General features: G+C 43.8%; 1 protein-coding gene across 1 annotated transcript in view; it reads left to right on the top strand.

The window, feature by feature from the left end:
- PDE2A (phosphodiesterase 2A) overlaps positions 1-21,060 on the top strand; it is a 505,027-nt gene that overhangs the window by 427,678 nt on the left and 56,289 nt on the right. The window contains exons 15-16 of the mRNA XM_033947538.1: positions 5,128-5,191; positions 14,043-14,121. Of these exons, the coding sequence (XP_033803429.1) occupies positions 5,128-5,191; positions 14,043-14,121 (143 nt within the window). The remainder of the gene's footprint in view (positions 1-5,127; positions 5,192-14,042; positions 14,122-21,060) is intronic.

Below are 21,060 nucleotides of genomic sequence, written 5' to 3' on the forward strand. Positions count from 1 at the left end.
CAAGTTCAGTGAAAACAGGGCTTATCAATTGCACAATCGGATAAAAACGTCAGAGTCATTTTTAAATTTTTTAAATGATAGTTTGGAAAAAATGAACAACAGTACTTGATTCCATAGCATAGGTCCCACAAAAAAACCCAAAAACCAAACAGATCACCATATTGCAAACCTATAGTATATATATAACTTGTAACACATCCTGGGCTCTTATGGGAGGATGGGCTAAAAAATTGAATAAATGAATAAATATGAATTCATAAAGAGATGTGTGGGTGCCAAAAGATGAATTTTTGAGTGTCAGAGCAATCTGAGGTTGAATATTTGGTAAAGCAGATTTGAATTGCTTCTGGGAAACAGAGGTCTTCAAGTTCCAAAAGAAAGAAGCTGTTGAAGATGAAACAAGAACATTACTAGTAATTAAATTAAAATGATGCCCGATATGGCCATGTTTCACCCATTATGGGATGATTCAGGGGCTATATTGTCTGAAGAGACCCCCTAAAGTTTGGAGATCCTGTATTGCCTTAAGATGACGTGATTATTATACACCAAAAGGTATGTTTTGCCCCTAAAGCAGCCCATGTCAGGCATGATCAGGCATCCAACTACAGACCCATTGCCTCAATCCCACTGTACATCAAGCTGATAGAAGGCCTAGTAGCCAAAACCTTAACCTCATACCTAGAAAACCATAACTTACGCCACCCCACACAGTCTGGCTTCAGAACCAACTACAGCACTGAGACCCTACTAGGAACACTAATGGACACAGCTAGACAACATCTAAGTACAGACAAGAAAATCATGCTCTTACAACTAGACCTCTCTGCAGCCTTTGACCTGGTAGACCATAACATCCTCCTACAAACGCTAGACTCCATAGGAATCTCAGGCAAGGTTCTCTCATGGTTTATAGGCTTCCTACAATCCAGAACCTACAGGGTTAAAACAAACAAAGAAAAATCAGAACCATGGTCCAACCCATGCGGAGTTCCCCAGGGCTCACCTCTATCTCCCACACTATTGAACCTATACATAGCCTCCCTCAGCTCCTACCTAGACGAACATGGCATAACCTCATACAGCTACGCAGATGACATCAACATTCTCTTCCCCTTCGACCACCCAGAACCCACCATGACAAGCACAATACACAGAACACTCGAAACAGTAGCAACATGGATGACTGAACACAAACTAAAACTAAACCCTGACAAAACAAATTTCATCCTCCTAGAAAACAGCAAAACTCCAACCTTAACAAACATAGTAATAAACTCGATCTCATACCCCATTCAACCCACACTAAAACTTCTTGGAGTACTGATTGACAGAGGCTGTACCATGCAACCTCAAATAAACAAAATAATAAAAGCATCATTTGTGACTATGAGAAACCTAAGACTAATCCAGAAATTCTCTGACAGGAAACAATTCCAACTTTTGGTACAATCTCTTATCCTTGGACTAATTGACTACTGCAACATACTATACCTCCCCTGCCCAACGGCCATGATAAAGCAATTACAAAAAATACAAAATACAGCCTTAAGACTCATCTACTCATTGAAAAAATATGACCACATCACAGAAGCATACCACGTTTCACATTGGCTCCCAACACAAGGAAGAATACACTTCAAATTCTACTGCCTACTTTTCAAAGCTATTAATGGAGAAAGCCCATCCTACCGGAACCACCGACTAACTCAATCCACCTCAACCAGGCACAGAAGAACCCACTCACTATTCACGCACCCACCAACCAAAAATGTCAAACATAGAAAACTATATGACAATCTAATGGCCACCAAAGCAGCAAAACTAGACAGACAAATCACCAATCTGCTGTCTTCGACCACAAAACCTTCAAAAAAGAAACAAAAACTCTACTCTTCAAAAAATACATAAAACCTATTTAACACGACCAGTTCCTTCCCAATCTCCACCTACCACACTCTCTACCCCTTTCAAATCTAAAATGTATCTAATTACCCAACAGGTATCACATCAAGTTCCCATAAATTCTTATGTAATTCCTATGCAATTCTTATGACAATTCTGATGTAAAGGTACAATTCTTGCAACCTCCTGAGAAATCTTTTGTAATCCGGCTTGAACTGCAAGGTAAAGGCGGAATAGAAATCACTAATGTAATGTAATCATGTTGATTTAATTATTCATAAAGTTCTTGTTTCATCTTCCAACTGTATCTGCTTCAGTAGTTTCTTTCCAGACATGACTTTGGCCCGTGCTCTGCAGGTCACATTAAATTCAGTCACAAGTAGACCTTAAGATGGCAGATGAAGTTCAACGTTGAGAAATGTAAAGTATTACATGTGGGAAGCAGAAACCCGAGGCACAACTACACGATGGGAGGGATCTTATTGAATGAGAGTACCCAAGAAAGGGACTTGGGGGTAATGGTGAACATGACAATGAAGCCAACGGCACAGTGCACAGCGTCCGCAAAGAGAGCGAATAGAATGCTAGGTATAATCAAGAAGGGTATCACTACCAGAATGAAAGAAGTTATCCTGCCATTGTAGCGGGCGATGGTGCGTCTGCATCTGGAGTACTGCGTCCAATATTGGTCGCCGTACCTTAAGAAGGATATGGCGTTACTCGAGAGGGTTCAGAGGAGAGCGACGCGTCTGATAAAGGGGATGGAAAACCTTTCATTCCTGAGAGACTGGAGAAACTGGGACTCTTTTCCCTGGAAAAGAGGAGACTTAGAGGGGACATGATAGAGACTTACAAGATCATGAAGGGCATAGAGAGAGTAGAGAGGGACAGATTCTTCAAACTTTCGAATAATAAAAGAACGAGAAGGCATTCAGAAAAGTTGAAAGGGGACAGATTCAAAACGAATGCTAGGAAGTTCTTCTTTACCCAACGTGTGGTGGACACCTGGAATGCGCTTCCAGAGGGCGTAATAGAGCAGAGTACGGTACTGGGGTTCAAGAAAGGATTGGACAATTTCCTGCTGGAAAAGGGGATAGAGAGGTATAGATAGAGGATTACTGCACAGGTCCTGGACCTGTTGGGCTGCCGCGTGAGCGAACTGCTGGGCATGATGGACCTCAGGTCTGATCCAGCAGAGGCACTGCTTATGTTCTTATGTTAAGTCAACCTCATGTGAATGAATGCTTAATAAGGCACTAAGTTTACAAGAGAAAACTACTGTTTATCACTTCTATAGCACAGAAAGGTATACGCAGCCCTGTACATTTTGACACTTAATAGCTCGGAAGAGCTTACAGTCTAACTTAGACAGACATGAGAGATAGGGTTGGGGATGCCGAACCCAAGGTGAGAGTTGAAAGCAGTCTCAAAAAGGTGGGCTTTTAACTTGGACTTGAATAATGCCAGTGACGGAGCCCGCCGTAGGGATTCAGGCAGTTTGTACCAGGCATATGGCACAACAAAACAGAAAGGGCGGAGTCTTTAGTTGGCAGAGGAGGAGAAGGGCACAGATAAGAGGGGCTTACTAGCTGAGCAGAACTCACAGTGGGGCACATAGGGGGAGATAACGAGGGGCTACCAAGTGAATTCATTTATAGGTCAATAAGAGGAGTTTGAATTGTATTTGGAAACGGATGGGGAGTCAATGAGCGTCCCATTGGAAGGGGCAGCAGCACCTAACTGCAGCACTCTACGAGGGAAGGAAGTGGGGGCAGTGCCCTATGAAAGAAGAAAGGAGGGGGCAACACCCTATGCGCAGGGCCAGATTAAAGGGTAGGCCCAGTAGGCACAATCCTCGGGCCCAAAAACATCAGGAGGGCCTGCCGGTGTGGTGCTATGACAAGGGCCAGTGTTAGCGGAGGGTAAACAGGGCAGCTTCCCTGGATCCTGCTGTCTGAGCATCTCTTCCCCTTGTCGGGCCATCTCCCTCCCTTCCCCTTACCTACACGGAACGTTTCCAAACCAGTTTTCTCTCTCAGAGGGGCCCTGATGCGGCAGTCATTCTCACTACTTGCATGCGTGCGGCTGCCCCAAAGCTTGTCCTCTGACGTGATACGGCAGAAACCAGAAGTTGCATCAGAGGAGAAGCTTCAGGGCAGCCGTGTGCAACTAGTGAGTACAGCTTCCCTGTCAGGGCCCATCTGAGAGACAGCACTTTGGTTTTGGAAAGTGTCCACAAAGGTGAGGATAAGGGATGGAGATGGCCCGGTAAGGGTAAGAGGTTGAGTGGCGCTTTATGTTTATTGTGAGGAGAAAGGGGGACAGACACTGAATGGAAGTGGGGAGAGGGGTGAGAGAGGGGGGCAGACACTGAATGGAAGGGGTGCACTTGTGTATCCAGGGGTCCTCGAAAAATTAATCTTGTCCTGCATATGGGAGAAGGAAGGAGGGGCAAGCACCCTATGAAGGAAAGGGGTGCAACATCGCATAAATCTACATAAGACGGCAGCAACTAACTGCCGCACCCTCTGAGGTATTACAGAAAATAATCGCAGTACCCTATGGGAGAAGGGAGCTGCAGGACCCTGTTAGAGACAGTGAATTGGGAGAGCAAAAGACTGTGAAGCATTGCCAAAAGTTGTGTACGTAACTTTTAATTAGTTCCAATTAGCATCAATTCCTAGCAGTGGCGTAGTAAGAGAAAGGGAGGCAGACCGCCCTGGGTGACATCTTGGTGGGGGTTCCAGAACCTCTCCACTCCCTCCAACACTACACTTGTGCCCTCCCTTCCTCCCATATCTCTTTAAATCTTTGCCAGTGTGAACAACGTCTCTGCCCTGCTGCTCGCACCGGCCTGGCTGCCTTCTGAAATCACTTCCTGGTTGCAGGGCCAGGAAGTAACATCAGAGGGAAAGCCGATGCTGGAGCGAGCAGAAGGGCGGAGAAGCTGCTCGCACTAGCGAAGATGTAAAAAGGTATGGGGGGAAGGGAAGGCGTGAGTGTGGCGTGGGTGGTGGGGAAGGAGCGGGGGGGGGGACAGAGAGGGGGGTGCTTCCTACCCTTGCTATGCAACTTATTACTAAATGTTAATTGCCAATTACTGATGCTAAATAGCCCAATTAATCAATTAAGGTGAGTACAATAATTTGCACGGACAAGTTATGGCGCCATATACAGAACTTGGGGGACGGTAACTAATGGTAACATTTTCTTTCTCCTCAGATGATGTGTCTGTGCTGTTGCAGGAGATTATCACAGAAGCAAGGAACCTTAGCAATGCAGAAATGTGAGTCCCCCGTCCCCCCCCCCCTCCAGGGGCCATCTTTTAATATGAAGTAGACGGAAGAGTTTGTATTACCAGAAACTAACAAAATCAGGTTGGGAATTTTGTAGGGGTGTTAATTGTGAAACCAGCAGAAGATATGCGAGGGATGGTATGGAAGCAAGGAAATACTTGATTTTGGGAACACACAAGGACACAGATGTTCATTAGCTGGGCTCGACACACGGTGCTCCTGCAGGGTTTGATCTCCTGAAATCCAATCACAGGTCAGTTTAAAGCACATACCAAATCCCCAGTTTCCAGAGTTTCTCTGAGTAAGGACATAGAGGGCATAGAGAAAGTGAATAAGAACAGATTCTTCAAACTGTGGGGAGCCTCAAGCACTAGGGGTCACTCGGAGAAATTGAAAGGGGACAGGTTTAGTACAAATGCCAGGAAGTTCTTTTTTACTCAGAGGGTGGTGGACACATGGAACAAGCTTCCGGAGGAGGTGATAAGCCAGAACTCTGTACAGGGGTTCAAGGAAGGTTTAGATAGGTTCCTGGAGGAAAAGGGGATAGAGGGGTACAGATAGAACTTGAGGTAGGTTATAGAAGTGGTCAGAAACCACTTCACGGGTCGCGGACCTGATGGGCTGCCGCGGGAGCGGACCGCTGGGCAGGATGGACCTCTGGTCTGACCCAGTGGAGGCAAATTCTTATGTTCTTATGTTCTAAAACCTTGCCTTGGGTCAGTAGTTCAGAATCCAGCTGCCATGTGGGGAATCTAAGATTAAATTCTGAGCCCTTCCCCTCCTTTAGGGAAGCCAGGAACACTGCAGATATACCTCCTGGCCAAACCAGATGCACGTGTAGGGGAGAATTCTAGGAACAGTTTAGAGAATGACACGGGGAAAACATTTATCACCGTTCCCGCCCCGTCCCCGTGAGCTCAGTCCCCATCCCCGCCAAACTGTCAGATCTCATCTGCACAAGCAGACTCAAATAGTTATGATTTTATACTGAACCTATTTTATTAAAGTATAAAAAGAGACAATATTCTGTACAATTGTCATTTTATAAACACAAATAACACAGAGCAAGGATCAACAAAACCCCTGTCTCCCCTCCCTTTCACAAATATCCCCTCCGCTATTGTGAAAACTTAACAAACCAAATTACTACAGAATGCTACATAGAAAAATCAAACTAACAGAATACTTTAGTCACACATGGCAAGAATAATGTTAGGGGAGTGCAACTAGGGCAACTGCCCTCTGGTCAGAGAGAGAGCCCTAAGCCAGCTGGAAGCTAAAGAAGCACAGCCTGGGCTTTGAGGTCCCCAATTATGTCTAATACCAGCTCTAGCAAGATACATATTTCAAATCTGAAATATTCTAATCACAAAATATAAAATAAATAAATAAATTTTTACCTTTTGTTGTCTGGTAATTTTATTCTTAAATTCACATTGGTCTCAGGCTTTGGTTTTGGGTTCCTTCTGTCTTCATCGTAGCATGGCTGGCTCCTGAAGGTAAAATAGGCGCAAGAGGAGCTGGGGAGGAGATGCCGAGACTGACATGGGCACACAGGAACAAGACTTTTCACCACTCCCACCGGGCAGTACTCATTCCCATGGGGCGGTGAAAGGTCTTGTCCCCATTCCTGCGGTAAACCAGTTGCAAATGTCTCCATTCCTGCGGATTTACTGCGGTGACCACGGTTTACCACGGTAAGCGGTCCCCATGTCATTCTTTAAAACAGTTCTCAAACACCTCCACTAAGTGCTATTCTCTAAAGACGGTGTGTCTATCGTAGAACTGTGCTTAGACGGAACGGATGAGATTCACCCAAAACCAGAAAAAAAGACTAACGCATAGGATCTGTACTAGGACAAGTGGCGTAGTTAGAGGGTTGAGGGCTGTCTGCCCTGGACGCCATCTTAGTGGGGGTGCCGGCCCCCACCTTCCCTTCCCTCGCACCTATTTAATTTTCCCGGCATAAGCAGCATCACGAACATGCTGCGCACATCGGTGCTGACTCTCTCTGACGTCACGTCCAGATCCCGCATGTAGGAAGTGACATGAGAGGGAGAGCCGACGTGACACGGGCAGCAAGTTTGTGATGCTGCTCCCGCTGGAAAAATTAAAGAGATACAGGGGAAGGGAAGGGGGCTCAAGCGTGGTGGTGGGGGGGAGGGGGGTCGGGAAAGAGCGGAGGGTGGAGCAGAGGATGGGAAGGGGCGTCAATTATCCTTGCTATGCCACTAACTGGGACTGGTGCTTTTTAACATATTTATAAAAGATCTGGAAATGGGAACAATTTGTTTATTCACCACTTACTGTAGCGCTTAAACCAGTGGTCTCAAACTCACGGCCCAGGGGCTGAACGCGGCCCGCCAGGTACTATTATGAGGCCCTCGGTATTATAAAGAATGATTCTGTATGGAAAACTTGTGCCTTAAGTATTCGGCAGTCGTGTCCGGTGGTTGTGTTCTGGAACGTTGCCCGCCTCCCTTTCCTGCGTCTGTATGCGATTGTCCTCTTCACTCCACCTCACAATCGCGAAAAAGATGGAGGAAAGCGCTTGCGTGAGGTTACAGCAGAGAGGCGGGCGTAAGGTAACCATTGGAGGCAGTTCAGCGTGTATACGTCATCTCATGAACTCTCACGAAATTCGGCACCTCTCCTGGCGGTGACCGCTTGATGCAAGATGGTGGTTGTGTCCGGTGTTGGAGGAGGTGAGAGCTGAAGGCGGTTGCAGACGCGACCGCCGGACACTTAAGGCACAAGTTTTCCACAAAGAATCATTCTTTATAATACCGAGGGCCTCAAAATAATTGGTCCAAAATCTTGTCTCTTGCAGTTGATACTTTGATAGTTTCTCACTTTCTGCATGTTGCACTGCTTTCAGCTGTGCATAGCTGAAATTATCAGAAGCAATTAAGGAAAGATCTATAAACTATAACGAGTTTTACCTCATGTAAAATTGTCATTTCTTTAATAAGACATTAACTATTTTTTCTGCGGCCCTCTGAGTACCTACAGATCCAAAGTGTGACCTGGAAAGGGTTTGAGTTTGAGACCACTGGCTTAAACTGACTTGCAGGACCAATTAGTTTACAATCTAAGATTACAATGAGAAAAAGAACTCCATTAGTGGACAGGAAAGAAGATCATATTTACACAGAGAACAAACATGCCCGCAGGAGAAAGTGGCGGGGGGGGATCGCTTGACCACAGTTCAAGACTTGAGCAAGGGGGAAAATGCACATTCAAAGAGCCAAATTTGTAGGCTGGATTTGAATTTTTTTGAAGGACCCTTCAGCGCGCCTTTCTGTGGGTAAAGTGTTCCAAAGAGAAGGTGCTATGAAACCGTCACGGGTGGATTCAAACTGAGCTAAACGAGGTTCTGGTACAACCATGCGACAGTCATTTATAGATCTGAGAAGACGTGCAGGTGAATAAGGTAGGAGCACAAAGAGAAAAGCGCAAAACCAGCCTCGATAAAATCAATGCCAAAATACACACAAAAAAGAGGCAAGCGAGATAATAATAATAATAACTTTATTTTTCTGTACCGCCATAATCTTACGACTTCTAGGCAATAAAGATGTGCGCAGAATTGAATTGGTTCAGCGGACAGCCACCAGGATGATCTCGGGGCTCAAGGGTCTCTCGTACGAAGAGAGACTGAACAAATTGCAGCTCTACACTCTCGAGGAACGTAGGGAGAGGGGAGACATGATCGAAACATTTAAGTACCTCACGGGACATGTCGAAGTAGAAGATGATATTTTCTTTCTCAAGGGACCCTCGGGCACAAGAGGGCACCCGCTCAAACTCAGGGGCGGAAAATTTCATGTCGACACCAGAAAGTATTTCTTCACAGAGAGAGTGGTTGATCATTGGAACAAGCTTCCAGTGCAGGTGATCGAGGCAGACAGCGTGCCAGACTTTAAGAATAAATGGGATACCCATGTGGGATCCCTACGAGGGTCAAGATAAGGAAATTGGGTCATTAGGGCATAGACAGGGGGTGGGTAAGCAGAGTGGGCAGACTTGATGGGCTGTAGCCCTTTTCTGCCGTCATCTTCTATGTTTCTATGATGGGTCATTTGGCCTTTATCTGCCATCATGTTTCTATAATCAGAAAGTTCTATGACATCACAATGCAGGTGTAAAGAGCCTTAGCCTATAGGAAGAGGAGATGCAAATGTTAAGAGCCTTAGCCAATAGGGAGAGGAGGAGAGAGTGGCTGCTGCAGACACCAGAAAGTATTTCTTCACAGAGAGAGTGGTTGATCATTGGAACAAGCTTCCAGTGCAGGTGATCGAGGCAGACAGCGTGCCAGACTTTAAGAATAAATGGGATACCCATGTGGGATCCCTACGAGGGTCAAGATAAGGAAATTGGGTCATTAGGGCATAGACAGGGGGTGGGTAAGCAGAGTGGGCAGACTTGATGGGCTGTAGCCCTTTTCTGCCGTCATCTTCTATGTTTCTATGTTTCACAGTGAAGATTAGCTGTACAGTCAGCAAATTAGAGTGTACAGATAAAGAAGAGATTACAGTGTCAAATTGGCAAGAGGAAAGATATACTTAATTATTTTTTTTTTGACAACTAACATTGAGATGGTTGTAAAAAAACCAGCAAATAGCTGGATACAAATTGTGAAGAGAACATTGAACAGACAGTGAGTACAGGGTGTCATTAATGAGGAAAAGTGGAATCAGTAAAATAAGCGGTAGCTTTGAAAAGGGGGGAAGAAGTCTGGCTAGGAAATGAATTTATTGAACAGGGTGGTCTTTATTTCTTTCCGAAAGGCGCCGCATGTCAATTTGGCGCCATCAATGAGGCAGCCTAGCCACGTTTGCTGCCTACCAGCTTTGAAACTTGAATGTTCTATCCAGAAAGGTTCGGTATCTGCAACCTGCGATTTTCGGAAAGGCAAAGAGGCTGTGGTTTCTGGTAGTCCTTGGGGGGGGGGAGTAGAATTCGAAGTGAGACAGTAAATAGTTGCGAGGCCAATCCCCAAACCAGTTTATAGCAGAAGCAGGAGAACTTGATCAGGATACGTGCCTCTGTTGGCAACCAGTGCAGCAGTCTGTAGGAGGGACTAACGTGGTCACTTTTCTTTAGTCCGAATATTAAGCGGACGGCAGTGTCTGACAGCAATCGAATGAGACACGTTTATTAGTCCAACAGAAGAAGCACTCTCATTCGTAGTGGTCCCAACTAGGATCCCAGTTTCGGCCCAAGCCTTCCTCAGGGGACTAGGGACATACTAAAAATCATAAACAATAATCTAATCTAATCTAAGGCTTGGCTTTATATACCGAGACATCAATCTAAGAAAGCTCGACTCAAATAAAAACCATCTATAATAATAAAACCCTAGCGCGCGCATGCGCTGTTGAATGATCGTGAGTCCTGGTGGCGTGAGATGTGCTTCTGTGTCACTCCTCACGGCGCCTGCGCTAGCTGGAGGCGCGTGTTCCAGGGACTCCTCCCTCCCGCTGCCGCTGCTCTTCAAAGCGGCCTGCTGAGGTTCGCCAGCCGCTGTAGCGAACCTCATAGGCCGCTCTCCACCTTCCCGACATGGTGCTGAAGGAGTCGGGGTTGCCGCTGCCGCAACACTCGGTCTTCCTGCAGCCCCACCCACCGCCATGAAGGAGGAGATCTGGGCTGAGAGGTAAACGATGCAGCCCCAGCTCCAGTTCAAGGAATGGAGGGAGGGTAAGAATGGGAGGGGGGTGGAAAGGAAGTGGGCCATGGGGCAGGCAGACATTGCACAACAGGGGGAGAGGGAAAGGGGGCTGCTTGGAGTGGAGGGGGCAGACAGCAATCATCAGGGGGGAACAGAAGGGGGCCACGGAGCATGCAGGCATGACACAACAGGGGGAGAGGGAAAGGAGTGTGCTGGGGGGGGCAGAAAACAATCATGCTTTGCTCTGGGAGGGGGGGAGACAGAAGGGGCCACGGAGAGACAGGCAGGCATGGTGCAACAGAGAAATACAGGTAGGCAGGGGGGCCAGGGAGAGACACAGACAGAATGAATGAATGACAGACAGACAGCGTCCAAGGAGAGAGAGAGACAAAGAAAAAAATCCAGACAGACATCTGCTCTAGCGCCCGTTAATGTAACGGGCTTAAAGACTAGTAAAGAATAAGACTAAGGGCTCCTTTTATCAAGGCGCGCTATGGGGCTTAGCGCGACGGACATTTCATCCCGCGCTAACCCACGCGGCAGCCTAAAATCCTAACACCTCGTCAATGGAGGCGTTAGGTACCAGCGCGGCAGGCTACCGCGCCTTTGTAAGTTTCGGAAGATTAATTTTCGAAGTGTTTAGCAAATAAAGTGGTTTTTAAAGATTTACGAAAAAATTGAAATGAGCCAGAACTCCTTTAAAAGAAATGGAAGATCATTCCAAAGTTGAGAGAACTTCAAAATCAAAGATTGACTAAAAATCTTGACTCCTTTAATCCCTTTCTTGGAAGGAAGAGATCATTTAAATTGCTGATTACCTCTTGCAAAAGAAAATCTGTAGACGTTCCAAGATAAAGGAAGGAGAGGAGTAGAGATACCATATAGGATTTTAAAGACAACACAAGCACATTTGAATTGAACTCTAAAGTAAACCGGGAGCCAATGGAGACTCTAGAGCAACGGAGTCACGTGGTCAAATATACGTTTCCCAAAAATCAATTTCGCAGCAGTATTTTGAATCAGTTGCAATCTATGAAGACAAGTTTTTGTGATACTGAGGTAGATGACGTTGCAATAATGGAGATGAGATAATATAATAGACTGAACTAATATGGAAAAATGTCGGTGATGAAAGAGATGTCTAACCTTCCTCAATAAACGCAGGTTAAAGAAATATTTCTTGACCACAGAGTTAATTTGATCCTGTATAAACAATCAAATCACATATATGTGGCTTAATACATTTATAATCAAACTGATGACATCGAAACAATCCATAAAACAGTCTTATATTGAAAAGTAATAATGATTAGACAGAATGCAAAGTTCATATTGAATAAAAAAGAAATGGAAGTAGAGTAAGAACAGACAAAATTAAATAAAAGATAAAATGGTGATGTAAAAAGCATTGCGCAAACCTTAAAACCCCCAAAAGCATAAGAAATGTGCAGGCAGCACTATACGACATATCTTGTTAATGAGTTGTATGCAAATAGCCCGTGTCATAAAAGATGTCTGTATCTTTAAATAATTAGAGCTAAAACATCTGGGCAACAGAGTGACGGGGTCAAATTTACGTTTCCCAAAAATCAATTTTGCAACAAGTGATTGATTTATTCAATTTTCTAGACTGTTCTCCCAGGGGATCATAGAATGGTTGACATGAATTTATTCAGGTACTGAAGCATTTTTCCCTGGCTGTCTGGTGGGCTCACAATCTATCTAATGTACCTGGGGCAATGGGGGGGTTAAGTGACTTGCCCAGGGTCACAAGGATCAGCGTGGGTTTGAGCCCAGAACCCCAGGGTGCTGAGGCTGTAGCTTTAACCACTGCACCACTCTAGAAATCAAAATGTAGTAGAGGTGAGCCAAGTAAAGGACAATGAAGCCATTGTGACATCACTGATGAGGTTGGCTCTTATTGGTGGAGTGAGGCATTATGACATCACAATACCAGCTCTGGATATCAGAGGCTGTAACTTTTCACACTATTTATTCATTTTTCTATACTGTTCTCCCAGGGGAGTTCAGAAAGGTTTACATTAATTTATTCAGGTACTCAACAATTTTTCCCCAACTTTCCCGGTGGGCTCACAGTCTAATGCACCTGGGGGCAATGGGGGGGTTAAGTGATTTGCCCAGGGTCACAAGGAGCAGCATAGGTTTGAACCATAACCTCAGGGTGCTGAGGTTGTAGCTTTCACCACTGCCCCACACTCTTTCCTTACATCTATCTTTACTTACATTTAAATCTCTATTATATAAAACTCCAGCTTTTATTTATAAAGCATTGATACCTTATAATTCTCCCAAATTTTTGAGATCAAATGACCAACTCTTTTTGATCATCCCCACTCTCAAAATTATCAATACTCAAAGGCAATTTATTTTTACTGTTACGACGCCTCAGACCTGGAATTCACTCCCGATATACTTAAGAGAGGAGAAGAATTTGGAAAAATTTAAGAGCCAACTTAAGAGCTTTCTTTTTAAAGATGCGTTCAATACTTTATTGAAATGTTAATTTGCTCTTTCGTTAATTGCTCTTTTGTCTACTTTTATTTTACTTATTTATTTGTCCTTCGATTCCTGTTGTGTTTTATCTTTAATTGTTGATTCTTTCCTATCTAAGATTGCATTTCTATCCCACCTGTCCTATTGTATTCTTGTCTTATCTTAATTAGTTTGTTTTGTGACTTATCCCCTTGTTAATTATATGGTCTATTTTATGTATATTTTAGACAATTTATTTTACCAATTTGTACATCGCTTAGAATTTGGAATAGGCGATTAATCAAATAATAAATAAACTTGAAACTTTAAATGTCAAGTGGATAGTTTATCAAACGCAAATATACACTGCAGCTCCGTACAAATTGTCTCTCCACGGACACCTGTGCTCAGAGCACATAACTGTAGACCATATCTTACAGGGCATCTGTTTTTTCACATGTCAGTAGCCATGTGCAGTATTTGAGCCTGTTTTCATGTGTACATAGAAAAGATGTAGACAATTCTCCCTGGGAGGTATATTTAGTACTCTATTTGTAGAAATGTATGCACCTGTTTTTGTGCGATCTGCATGCAGGGGATCCCAGGGAGTAGTTTGGGCCAGTGATTCATCTCGAAACGGTTAAAACCTGCTTCTCCTCATTCTGTTTTGGCAGATGCTCCGTGTTCCTGCTGGACAGACACAATCACGAGCTGGTGGCCAAAGTATTTGACGGAGGCGTGGTGGAAGATGAGGTGAGGCAGGGTCAGTTCGAGTGAACGGTTGTATCATTCGGTCCTGTCGGTGGCTGGAGCCCGTGAGCAGAAGCCGTGGGCATGTGTTGCCTTGTCCCCTGCACTCCCTTCCTCTTCCCTCTCTCTGATCCTTTTCAATTGTCATCTTCCTTCATGTCTTCTCTTTTGTATTTTCTGTTCTCACTATTCAGCCTCCTCCTTTCTTTGCTTTCCTTCTGTCTCTCCTCTCGTCTGGCTCCTCTCGTCAGTGCCGGGTTTTGAAAAGCCATCCAGACAGTCCTCTGAAAAGAGGACATGTCCGGGTAAATCCACATGTCTGGTAACCCTAGGCAAAACGGGTAGAAAAAGTGACGGTCAAAGCCAGGAAGATGCTTAGGTACATAAGGAGAGGAATGGTCAGTAGGAAAAGGGAGTTGATGATGCTGTTCCATAATAATAATAATAATTTATTTTCTTATATATTGCCCTACCAACAGTTCTGGGCGGATCACAACAGAAAACTGGAACTTTTCAGTTAAAAAATACAATTTCCAAAACACACAGATCATTAAATATAACATCAGTTAATAAACAGCATCAAATAAGAATCAATAAAAATACATAGCGTGATAAAAACCCCACTTTGAAATGCGAATAAGTCTCTGGTGAGGCCCTATATGGAATGCTGTGTGCGATTCTGGAGATCACATCTTCAAAGGATATAAATAGGATGGAGTCGATCCAAAGGGCTGCTTCAAAACTGGATAATTGTCTTTGTCATAAATCGTATGGGGACAGACTTAGAGACCATAATACGTACAATGTAATTTCTAGGTCATTTGTTTTTATTGTCACTGTTTCAATCTTCTTCTGTAAACTGCATAGAGCTCCTATGGTACTGAGGTATATATGTTATATGATAGAAACGCTGAAATATATCCTTGGAATTAATGTACAGGAGGTGAATCTTTTTCAAATGAAGGAAGATTCCAGAATGAGAGGGCATAGGATGAAGTTATGAGGCGATAGGCTCAGGAGTAATCTGAGGAAATACTTTTTTACAGAAAGGGTGGTAGATGTGTGGAACAATCTCCCAGTAGAGTTGGTGGAGACAGAAACTGTCTGAATTCAAGAAACCATGGGAAAGGCATGTGGGATCTCTTAGGGAGAGGAGGAGATAATGGTTACTGCGGATGGGCAGGCTGGATGGGCCATTTGGCCTTTATCTGCCATCATGTTTCTCTAACTATAAAGCTCTATGACCTCACAATGCAGGTGTAAAGAGCCTTAGCCTATAGGAAGAGGAGATGCAAATGTTAAGAGCCTTAGCCAATAGGGAGAGGAGGAGATAGTGGATGCTCTGAATGGGCCATGTGGCCTTTATCTGCCATTATGTGTCTATATTCATAAAGCTCTATGACATCACAATGCAGGTGTAAAGAGCCTTAGCCAATAGGGAGAGGAGAAGATAGTGGATGCTGTGGATGGGCCATTTGGCCTTTATCTGCCATCATGTGTCTATATTCATAAAGCTCTATGACATCACAATGCAGGTGTAAAGAGCCTTAGCCAATAGGGAGAGGAGATGCAAATGTTAAGAGCCTTAGCCAATAGGGAGAGGAGGAGATAGTGGATGCTCTGAATGGGCCATTTGGCCTTTATCTGCCATCATGTTTCTATAATCATAAAGCTCTATGACATCACAATACAGGTGTAAAGAGCCTTAGCCTATAGGGAGAGGAGATGCAAATGTTAAGAGCCTTAGCCAATAGGGAGAGGAGGAGATAGTGGATGCTCTGAATGGGCCATTTGGCCTTTATCTGCCATCATGCTTCTATGTTTCTGAACAGGATAAGTGATTGCTGGATGTACAAACCTGGACATACAGTGCTGGTGCCTGTACATGGCCCGACATTGAATAGCCCAGTATAGATCAGTGGCGGCCAAAAACCAAACCAAACCACTGATCGCCGGCAGCTGATTAAATTATTTCAGTGGTCCCAATGAGAAAGAAGCAAAGAGGGCAGATACCCCTGTTTAGCAGATGGGGGTCTCCACTGCTTGTCCAGCAGCTTCCGTGAACATTCCCAGAGCCGAAACAGTCATTTGGAAACTGACAATGCTTCTTTCAAACATGAAAACAGCACCGACTGGTGTCCACCTCTGAAACTGCAGCATCGATGTTCGGAGTGCCTGGTCAGTTCTGATTTTGTGAGCCAGAGCGAGGGTCCAGCCCCTTCTTCCTCATCCTCTGAAGGCTGAACAGCGGAAGCACAGAGCTTTGCAAACCAATATACTTCCTTTATCATCTCCCATTGCTTACTGTTATCCACTCTAAATGGATTTTTTTTTTTCTCAGTTCCTTGCTCTCTGCTGGGTAACAGATCAGACCTGCTGAGTTTTGTAATAGCTCAAAAACCCCCCAAAGTCAAGTGAGAGAGATGGATAAGAGATGTCTGTAGTCCTGCGGATGGGAAGTCTAGGCGCCCTGAGGTTGTGGGTTCAAAAACCACACGGTTCCTTGTGACCCTGGACTTGTCACTTAATTCCCCCCCACCCCCCATTTCCCCAGGTACGTTAGACAGATTGCGAGCCTGCCAGGAGAGAAAGGGGAAAATGCTTAAATACTTGGATAAATTCTTGGAAACTGTTGGGAGAATAGTATAGAAAATGGAAATAAATTGCACTAGAGAATGTCACGTGACAAATTTGTCCCTGTCCCCGCAGGATCTCAATATCCGTGTCAATTAACCGCACAAGCCTTGAATACGTATAATTGTAAAGTGTTTGAAGCTTGTGCAGACGAGGATAGAGCTTGCAGGAATGGGGCGGGGATAGAGAGACCCCACGGGAAAATTGGTCCCCATGGCATTCTCCACCGCCCGTCCCCTTGAAGCCTTAAAGAAGCCTTTGGCTTTAATCCTGGGGAAGGATTCATGTTAAGCTTAAGGCTGGAGCTGAGAGAGAAAAGATTAAAATGTGCTAAATATTGGGCCCCCGGGTTATAAGCCCCCTAGAGCAGAAACCTACTCATCTCTTCCTGAAACGTAACTCACCACGAGCTCAGGTTTGGAAAGGCAAATCGTGAAGGGGGGGACGTCATCGACGTGAGCGACGCATAAAAAGAAAACCGAGGTGAATTGCGTCCAGCACACTTCGGCGTTAACGTTACCACGGTAATAAGGAAACGGAGAATACATTACAAGTTTGCGAAGGCTCTAATGGATCCATCAGCACAGCGAGATAATGAACAAGCCGCGTCATTAACTTGTCGGCTGAAGCACAACGTGTAATTAATGCATCATAAAAAACAGTTTTGTTGAATAAACTACCTTTCAGACTGATCTAGTCCCGGGTGGTTCGCAATCACATCTGTGAGCACGAGACGGTAAGATACGACATGGAAAAAAATCCTTCCACTTTAATGGATCAGGGAGGAGCATTGCTCTTGACACCAAGATGTAAAGAAAAGAGTGGAGCTACCATGTTCCCCCCCCAAAAAAATAAGCCCTAACATGATTTTTAAAGATGGTCCTAATATAAGCCCTACCCCCAAAACAAACCCTAGTTAAGATCGACCCTGCAGCCTCCCCCTGAATGTTCCTGACGTTGAATTCAGTGAACCCCCCCCCCATCCTGGTGAGACCTGACATACCTAAGTTTCAAGTTTCAAGTTTATTAGATGACTTGATAAATCGCTTAATCAAATATTCTAAGCGATGTACACTTTAAATTTAACAATTAGTAAATATAAAAAACAAAAACAAACAATACAGTACATACAATTATTAAATAATGGGTAAGAACTCATGATTATTAACATTGATAAACGGGAAAGAAGGGATGAACTACAATTCATAAAGTAAAGAAGAAACATTGATGGGAAACACAAAAGGAATAATTAACACAGGTTTCATATTGAAAATATAATACTAGTACTAAAATTATAATATAAAAGCATCTTTAAAAAGGAAGGTTTTAAGTTCAGTTTTAAATTTTCCAAGTTCTTTTTCCTCTCGTAAGAAAATAGGAAGAGCGTTCCATGTCTGTGGTGCAGTACAAGAAAAAATAAATTGTCTCCTTGTATTGATAATTTTTAACGAAGGGACAGATAACAGATTTTGTTCGCTTGAACGTAATATTCTTTTCGTAGAATAGGGAACAAGAAATCGATATAAAAAAGCTGGGGTCTTGTTGATCAGAGTCTTGAAGATAATTAAACATAATTTATAAGTAATTCTGTAATTGACAGGGAGCCAATGAGCCTCTTTGAGGAGTGGTGTTACATGATCATATTTTTTTGCATTGGTTATTAATTTTATGGCTGTATTTTGTATGATTTGTAATCTTTTAATTTCATATAGTGCAATTCCTTTAAATAAGGAATTGCAATAATCAATTTTAGACATCACTAAGGAGTGAATAAGTATTGTAATTGATTTAGGACAAAGAAATTTTGAAATGGACCGAATTTTGCGTAACCTATAAAAGGTGATTTTTACAATGTTACTAATGTGGTCATGGTAGGAGAGTTTAGTATCAAAAATTACTCCCAAAAGGCCTCCGCTCTGAGGCCTCCTAAAGCATGGCGGCGGAAGTTTACTAAGCCGTAGTTAAATAGTGCTAATTTACCCTCCCCCCACCCCTATTACAAAGCCACGTTGGGCTTTTATATCACAGGCCGCGGCGGTATTAGCTCCGACGCTCATCAGCGAATAGAATGCTAGGTATAATCAAGAAGGGTATCACTACCAGAACAAAAGAAGTTATCCTGCCGTTGTATCAGGCGATGGTGTGTCCGCATCTGGAGTACTGCGTCCAATATTGGTTGCCGTTCCTTAAGAAGGACATGGCGTTACTCGAGAGGGTTCAGAGGAGAGCGACGCGTCTGATAAAAGGGATGGAAAACCTTTCATACGCTGAAAGATTGGAGAAACTGGGTCTCTTTTCCCTGGAGAAGAGGAGACTTAGAGGGGATATGATAGAGACTTACAAGATCATGAAGGGCATAGAGAGAGTAGAGAGGGACAGAGAGAGAGATAGAAAGACAGAGAGAGAAAGCTAGAAAGAAAGAGAGAGAGAAAGGGAGAGAGACAGAAATAGACAGAGAGAGAAAGAGAGAGATATAAAGAGAGAGAGAAAGATTGGAGAAACTGGGACTCTTTTCTCTGGAGAAGAGGAGACTTAGAGGGGATATGATAGAGACTTATAAGATCATGAAGGGCATAGAGAGAGTAGAGAGGGACAGAAAGAGAGAGAGAAATGAAGACAGAGAGAAATATATAGAAAGAGAGATAGAAAGAAAGAGAGAGAGACAGAAATAGAGAGAGACAGATAGAGAAAGATTGGAGAAACTGGGACTCTTTTCCCTGGAGAAGAGGAGACTTAGAGGGGATATGATAGAGACTTATAAGATCATGAAGGCCATAGAGAGAGTAGAGAGGGACAGAGAGAGAGAGATAGAAAGAAAGAGAGAGAGAGAAAGGGAGAGAGACAGAAATAGACAGAGAGAGAAAGAGAGAGATATAAAGAGAGAGAGAAAGATTGGAGAAACTGGGACTCTTTTCCCTGGAAAAGAGGAGACTTAGAGGGGATATGATAGAGACTTATAAGATCATGAAGGGCATAGAGAGAGTAGAGAGGGACAGAAAGAGAGAGAGAGAAAGGGAGAGACACAGAAATAGAGAGAGAGAGATAGAGAAAGATTGGAGAAACTGGGTCTCTTTTCCCTGGAGAAGAGGAGACTTAGAGGGGATATGATAGAGACTTATAAGATCATGAAGGGCATAGAGAGAGTAGAGAGGGACAGAAAGAGAGAGAGAAATGGAGACAGAGAGAAATATATAGAAAGAGAGATAGAAAGAAAGCGAGAGAGACAGAAATAGAGAGAGACAGATAGAGAAAGATTGGAGAAACTGGGACTCTTTTCCCTGGAGAAGAGGAGACTTAGAGGGGATATGATAGAGACTTATAACATCATGAAGGGCATAGAGAGAGTAGAGAGGGACAGAAAGAGAGAGAGAAATGGAGACAGAGAGAAATATATAGAAAGAGAGAGAGACAGAAATAGAGAGAGACAGATAGAGAAAGATTGGAGAAACTGGGACTCTTTTCCCTGGAGAAGAGGAGACTTAGAGGGGATATGATAGAGACTTATAAGATCATGAAGGCCATAGAGAGAGTAGAGAGGGACAGAAAGAGAGAGAGAAATGGAGACAGAGAGAAATATATAGAAAGAGAGATAGAAAGAAAGAGAGAGAGACAGAAATAGAGAGAGACAGATAGAGAAAGATTGGAGAAACTGGGACTCTTTTCCCTGGAGAAGAGGAGACTTAGAGGGGATATGATAGAGACTTATAACATCATGAAGGGCATAGAGAGAGTAGAGAGGGACAGAAAGAGAGAGAGAAATGGAGACAGAGAGAAATATATAGAAAGAGAGATAGAAAGAAAGAGAGAGAGACAGAAATAGAGAGAGACAGATAGAGAAAGATCGGAGAAACTGGGACTCTTCCCTGGAGAAGAGGAGACTTAGAGGGGATATGATAGAGACTTATAAGATCATGAAGGCCATAGAGAGAGTAGAGAGGGACAGAAAGAGAGAGAGAAATGGAGACAGAGAGAAATATATAGAAAGAGAGATAGAAAGAAAGAGAGAGAGACAGAAATAGAGAGAGACAGATAGAGAAAGATCGGAGAAACTGGGACTCTTCCCTGGAGAATAGGAGACTTAGAGGGGATATGATAGAGACTTATAAGATCATGAAGGCCATAGAGAGCGTAGAGAGGGACAGAAAGAGAGAGAGAAATGGAGACAGAGAGAAATATATAGAAAGAGAGATAGAAAGAAAGAGAGAGAGACAGAAATAGAGAGAGACAGATAGAGAAAGATTGGAGAAACTGGGACTCTTTTCCCTGGAGAAGAGGAGACTTAGAGGGGATATGATAGAGACTTATAAG

This window comes from Geotrypetes seraphini, chromosome 6 (genome assembly GCF_902459505.1).
Source record: "Geotrypetes seraphini chromosome 6, aGeoSer1.1, whole genome shotgun sequence".
Lineage (NCBI taxonomy): Eukaryota > Metazoa > Chordata > Amphibia > Gymnophiona > Dermophiidae > Geotrypetes > Geotrypetes seraphini.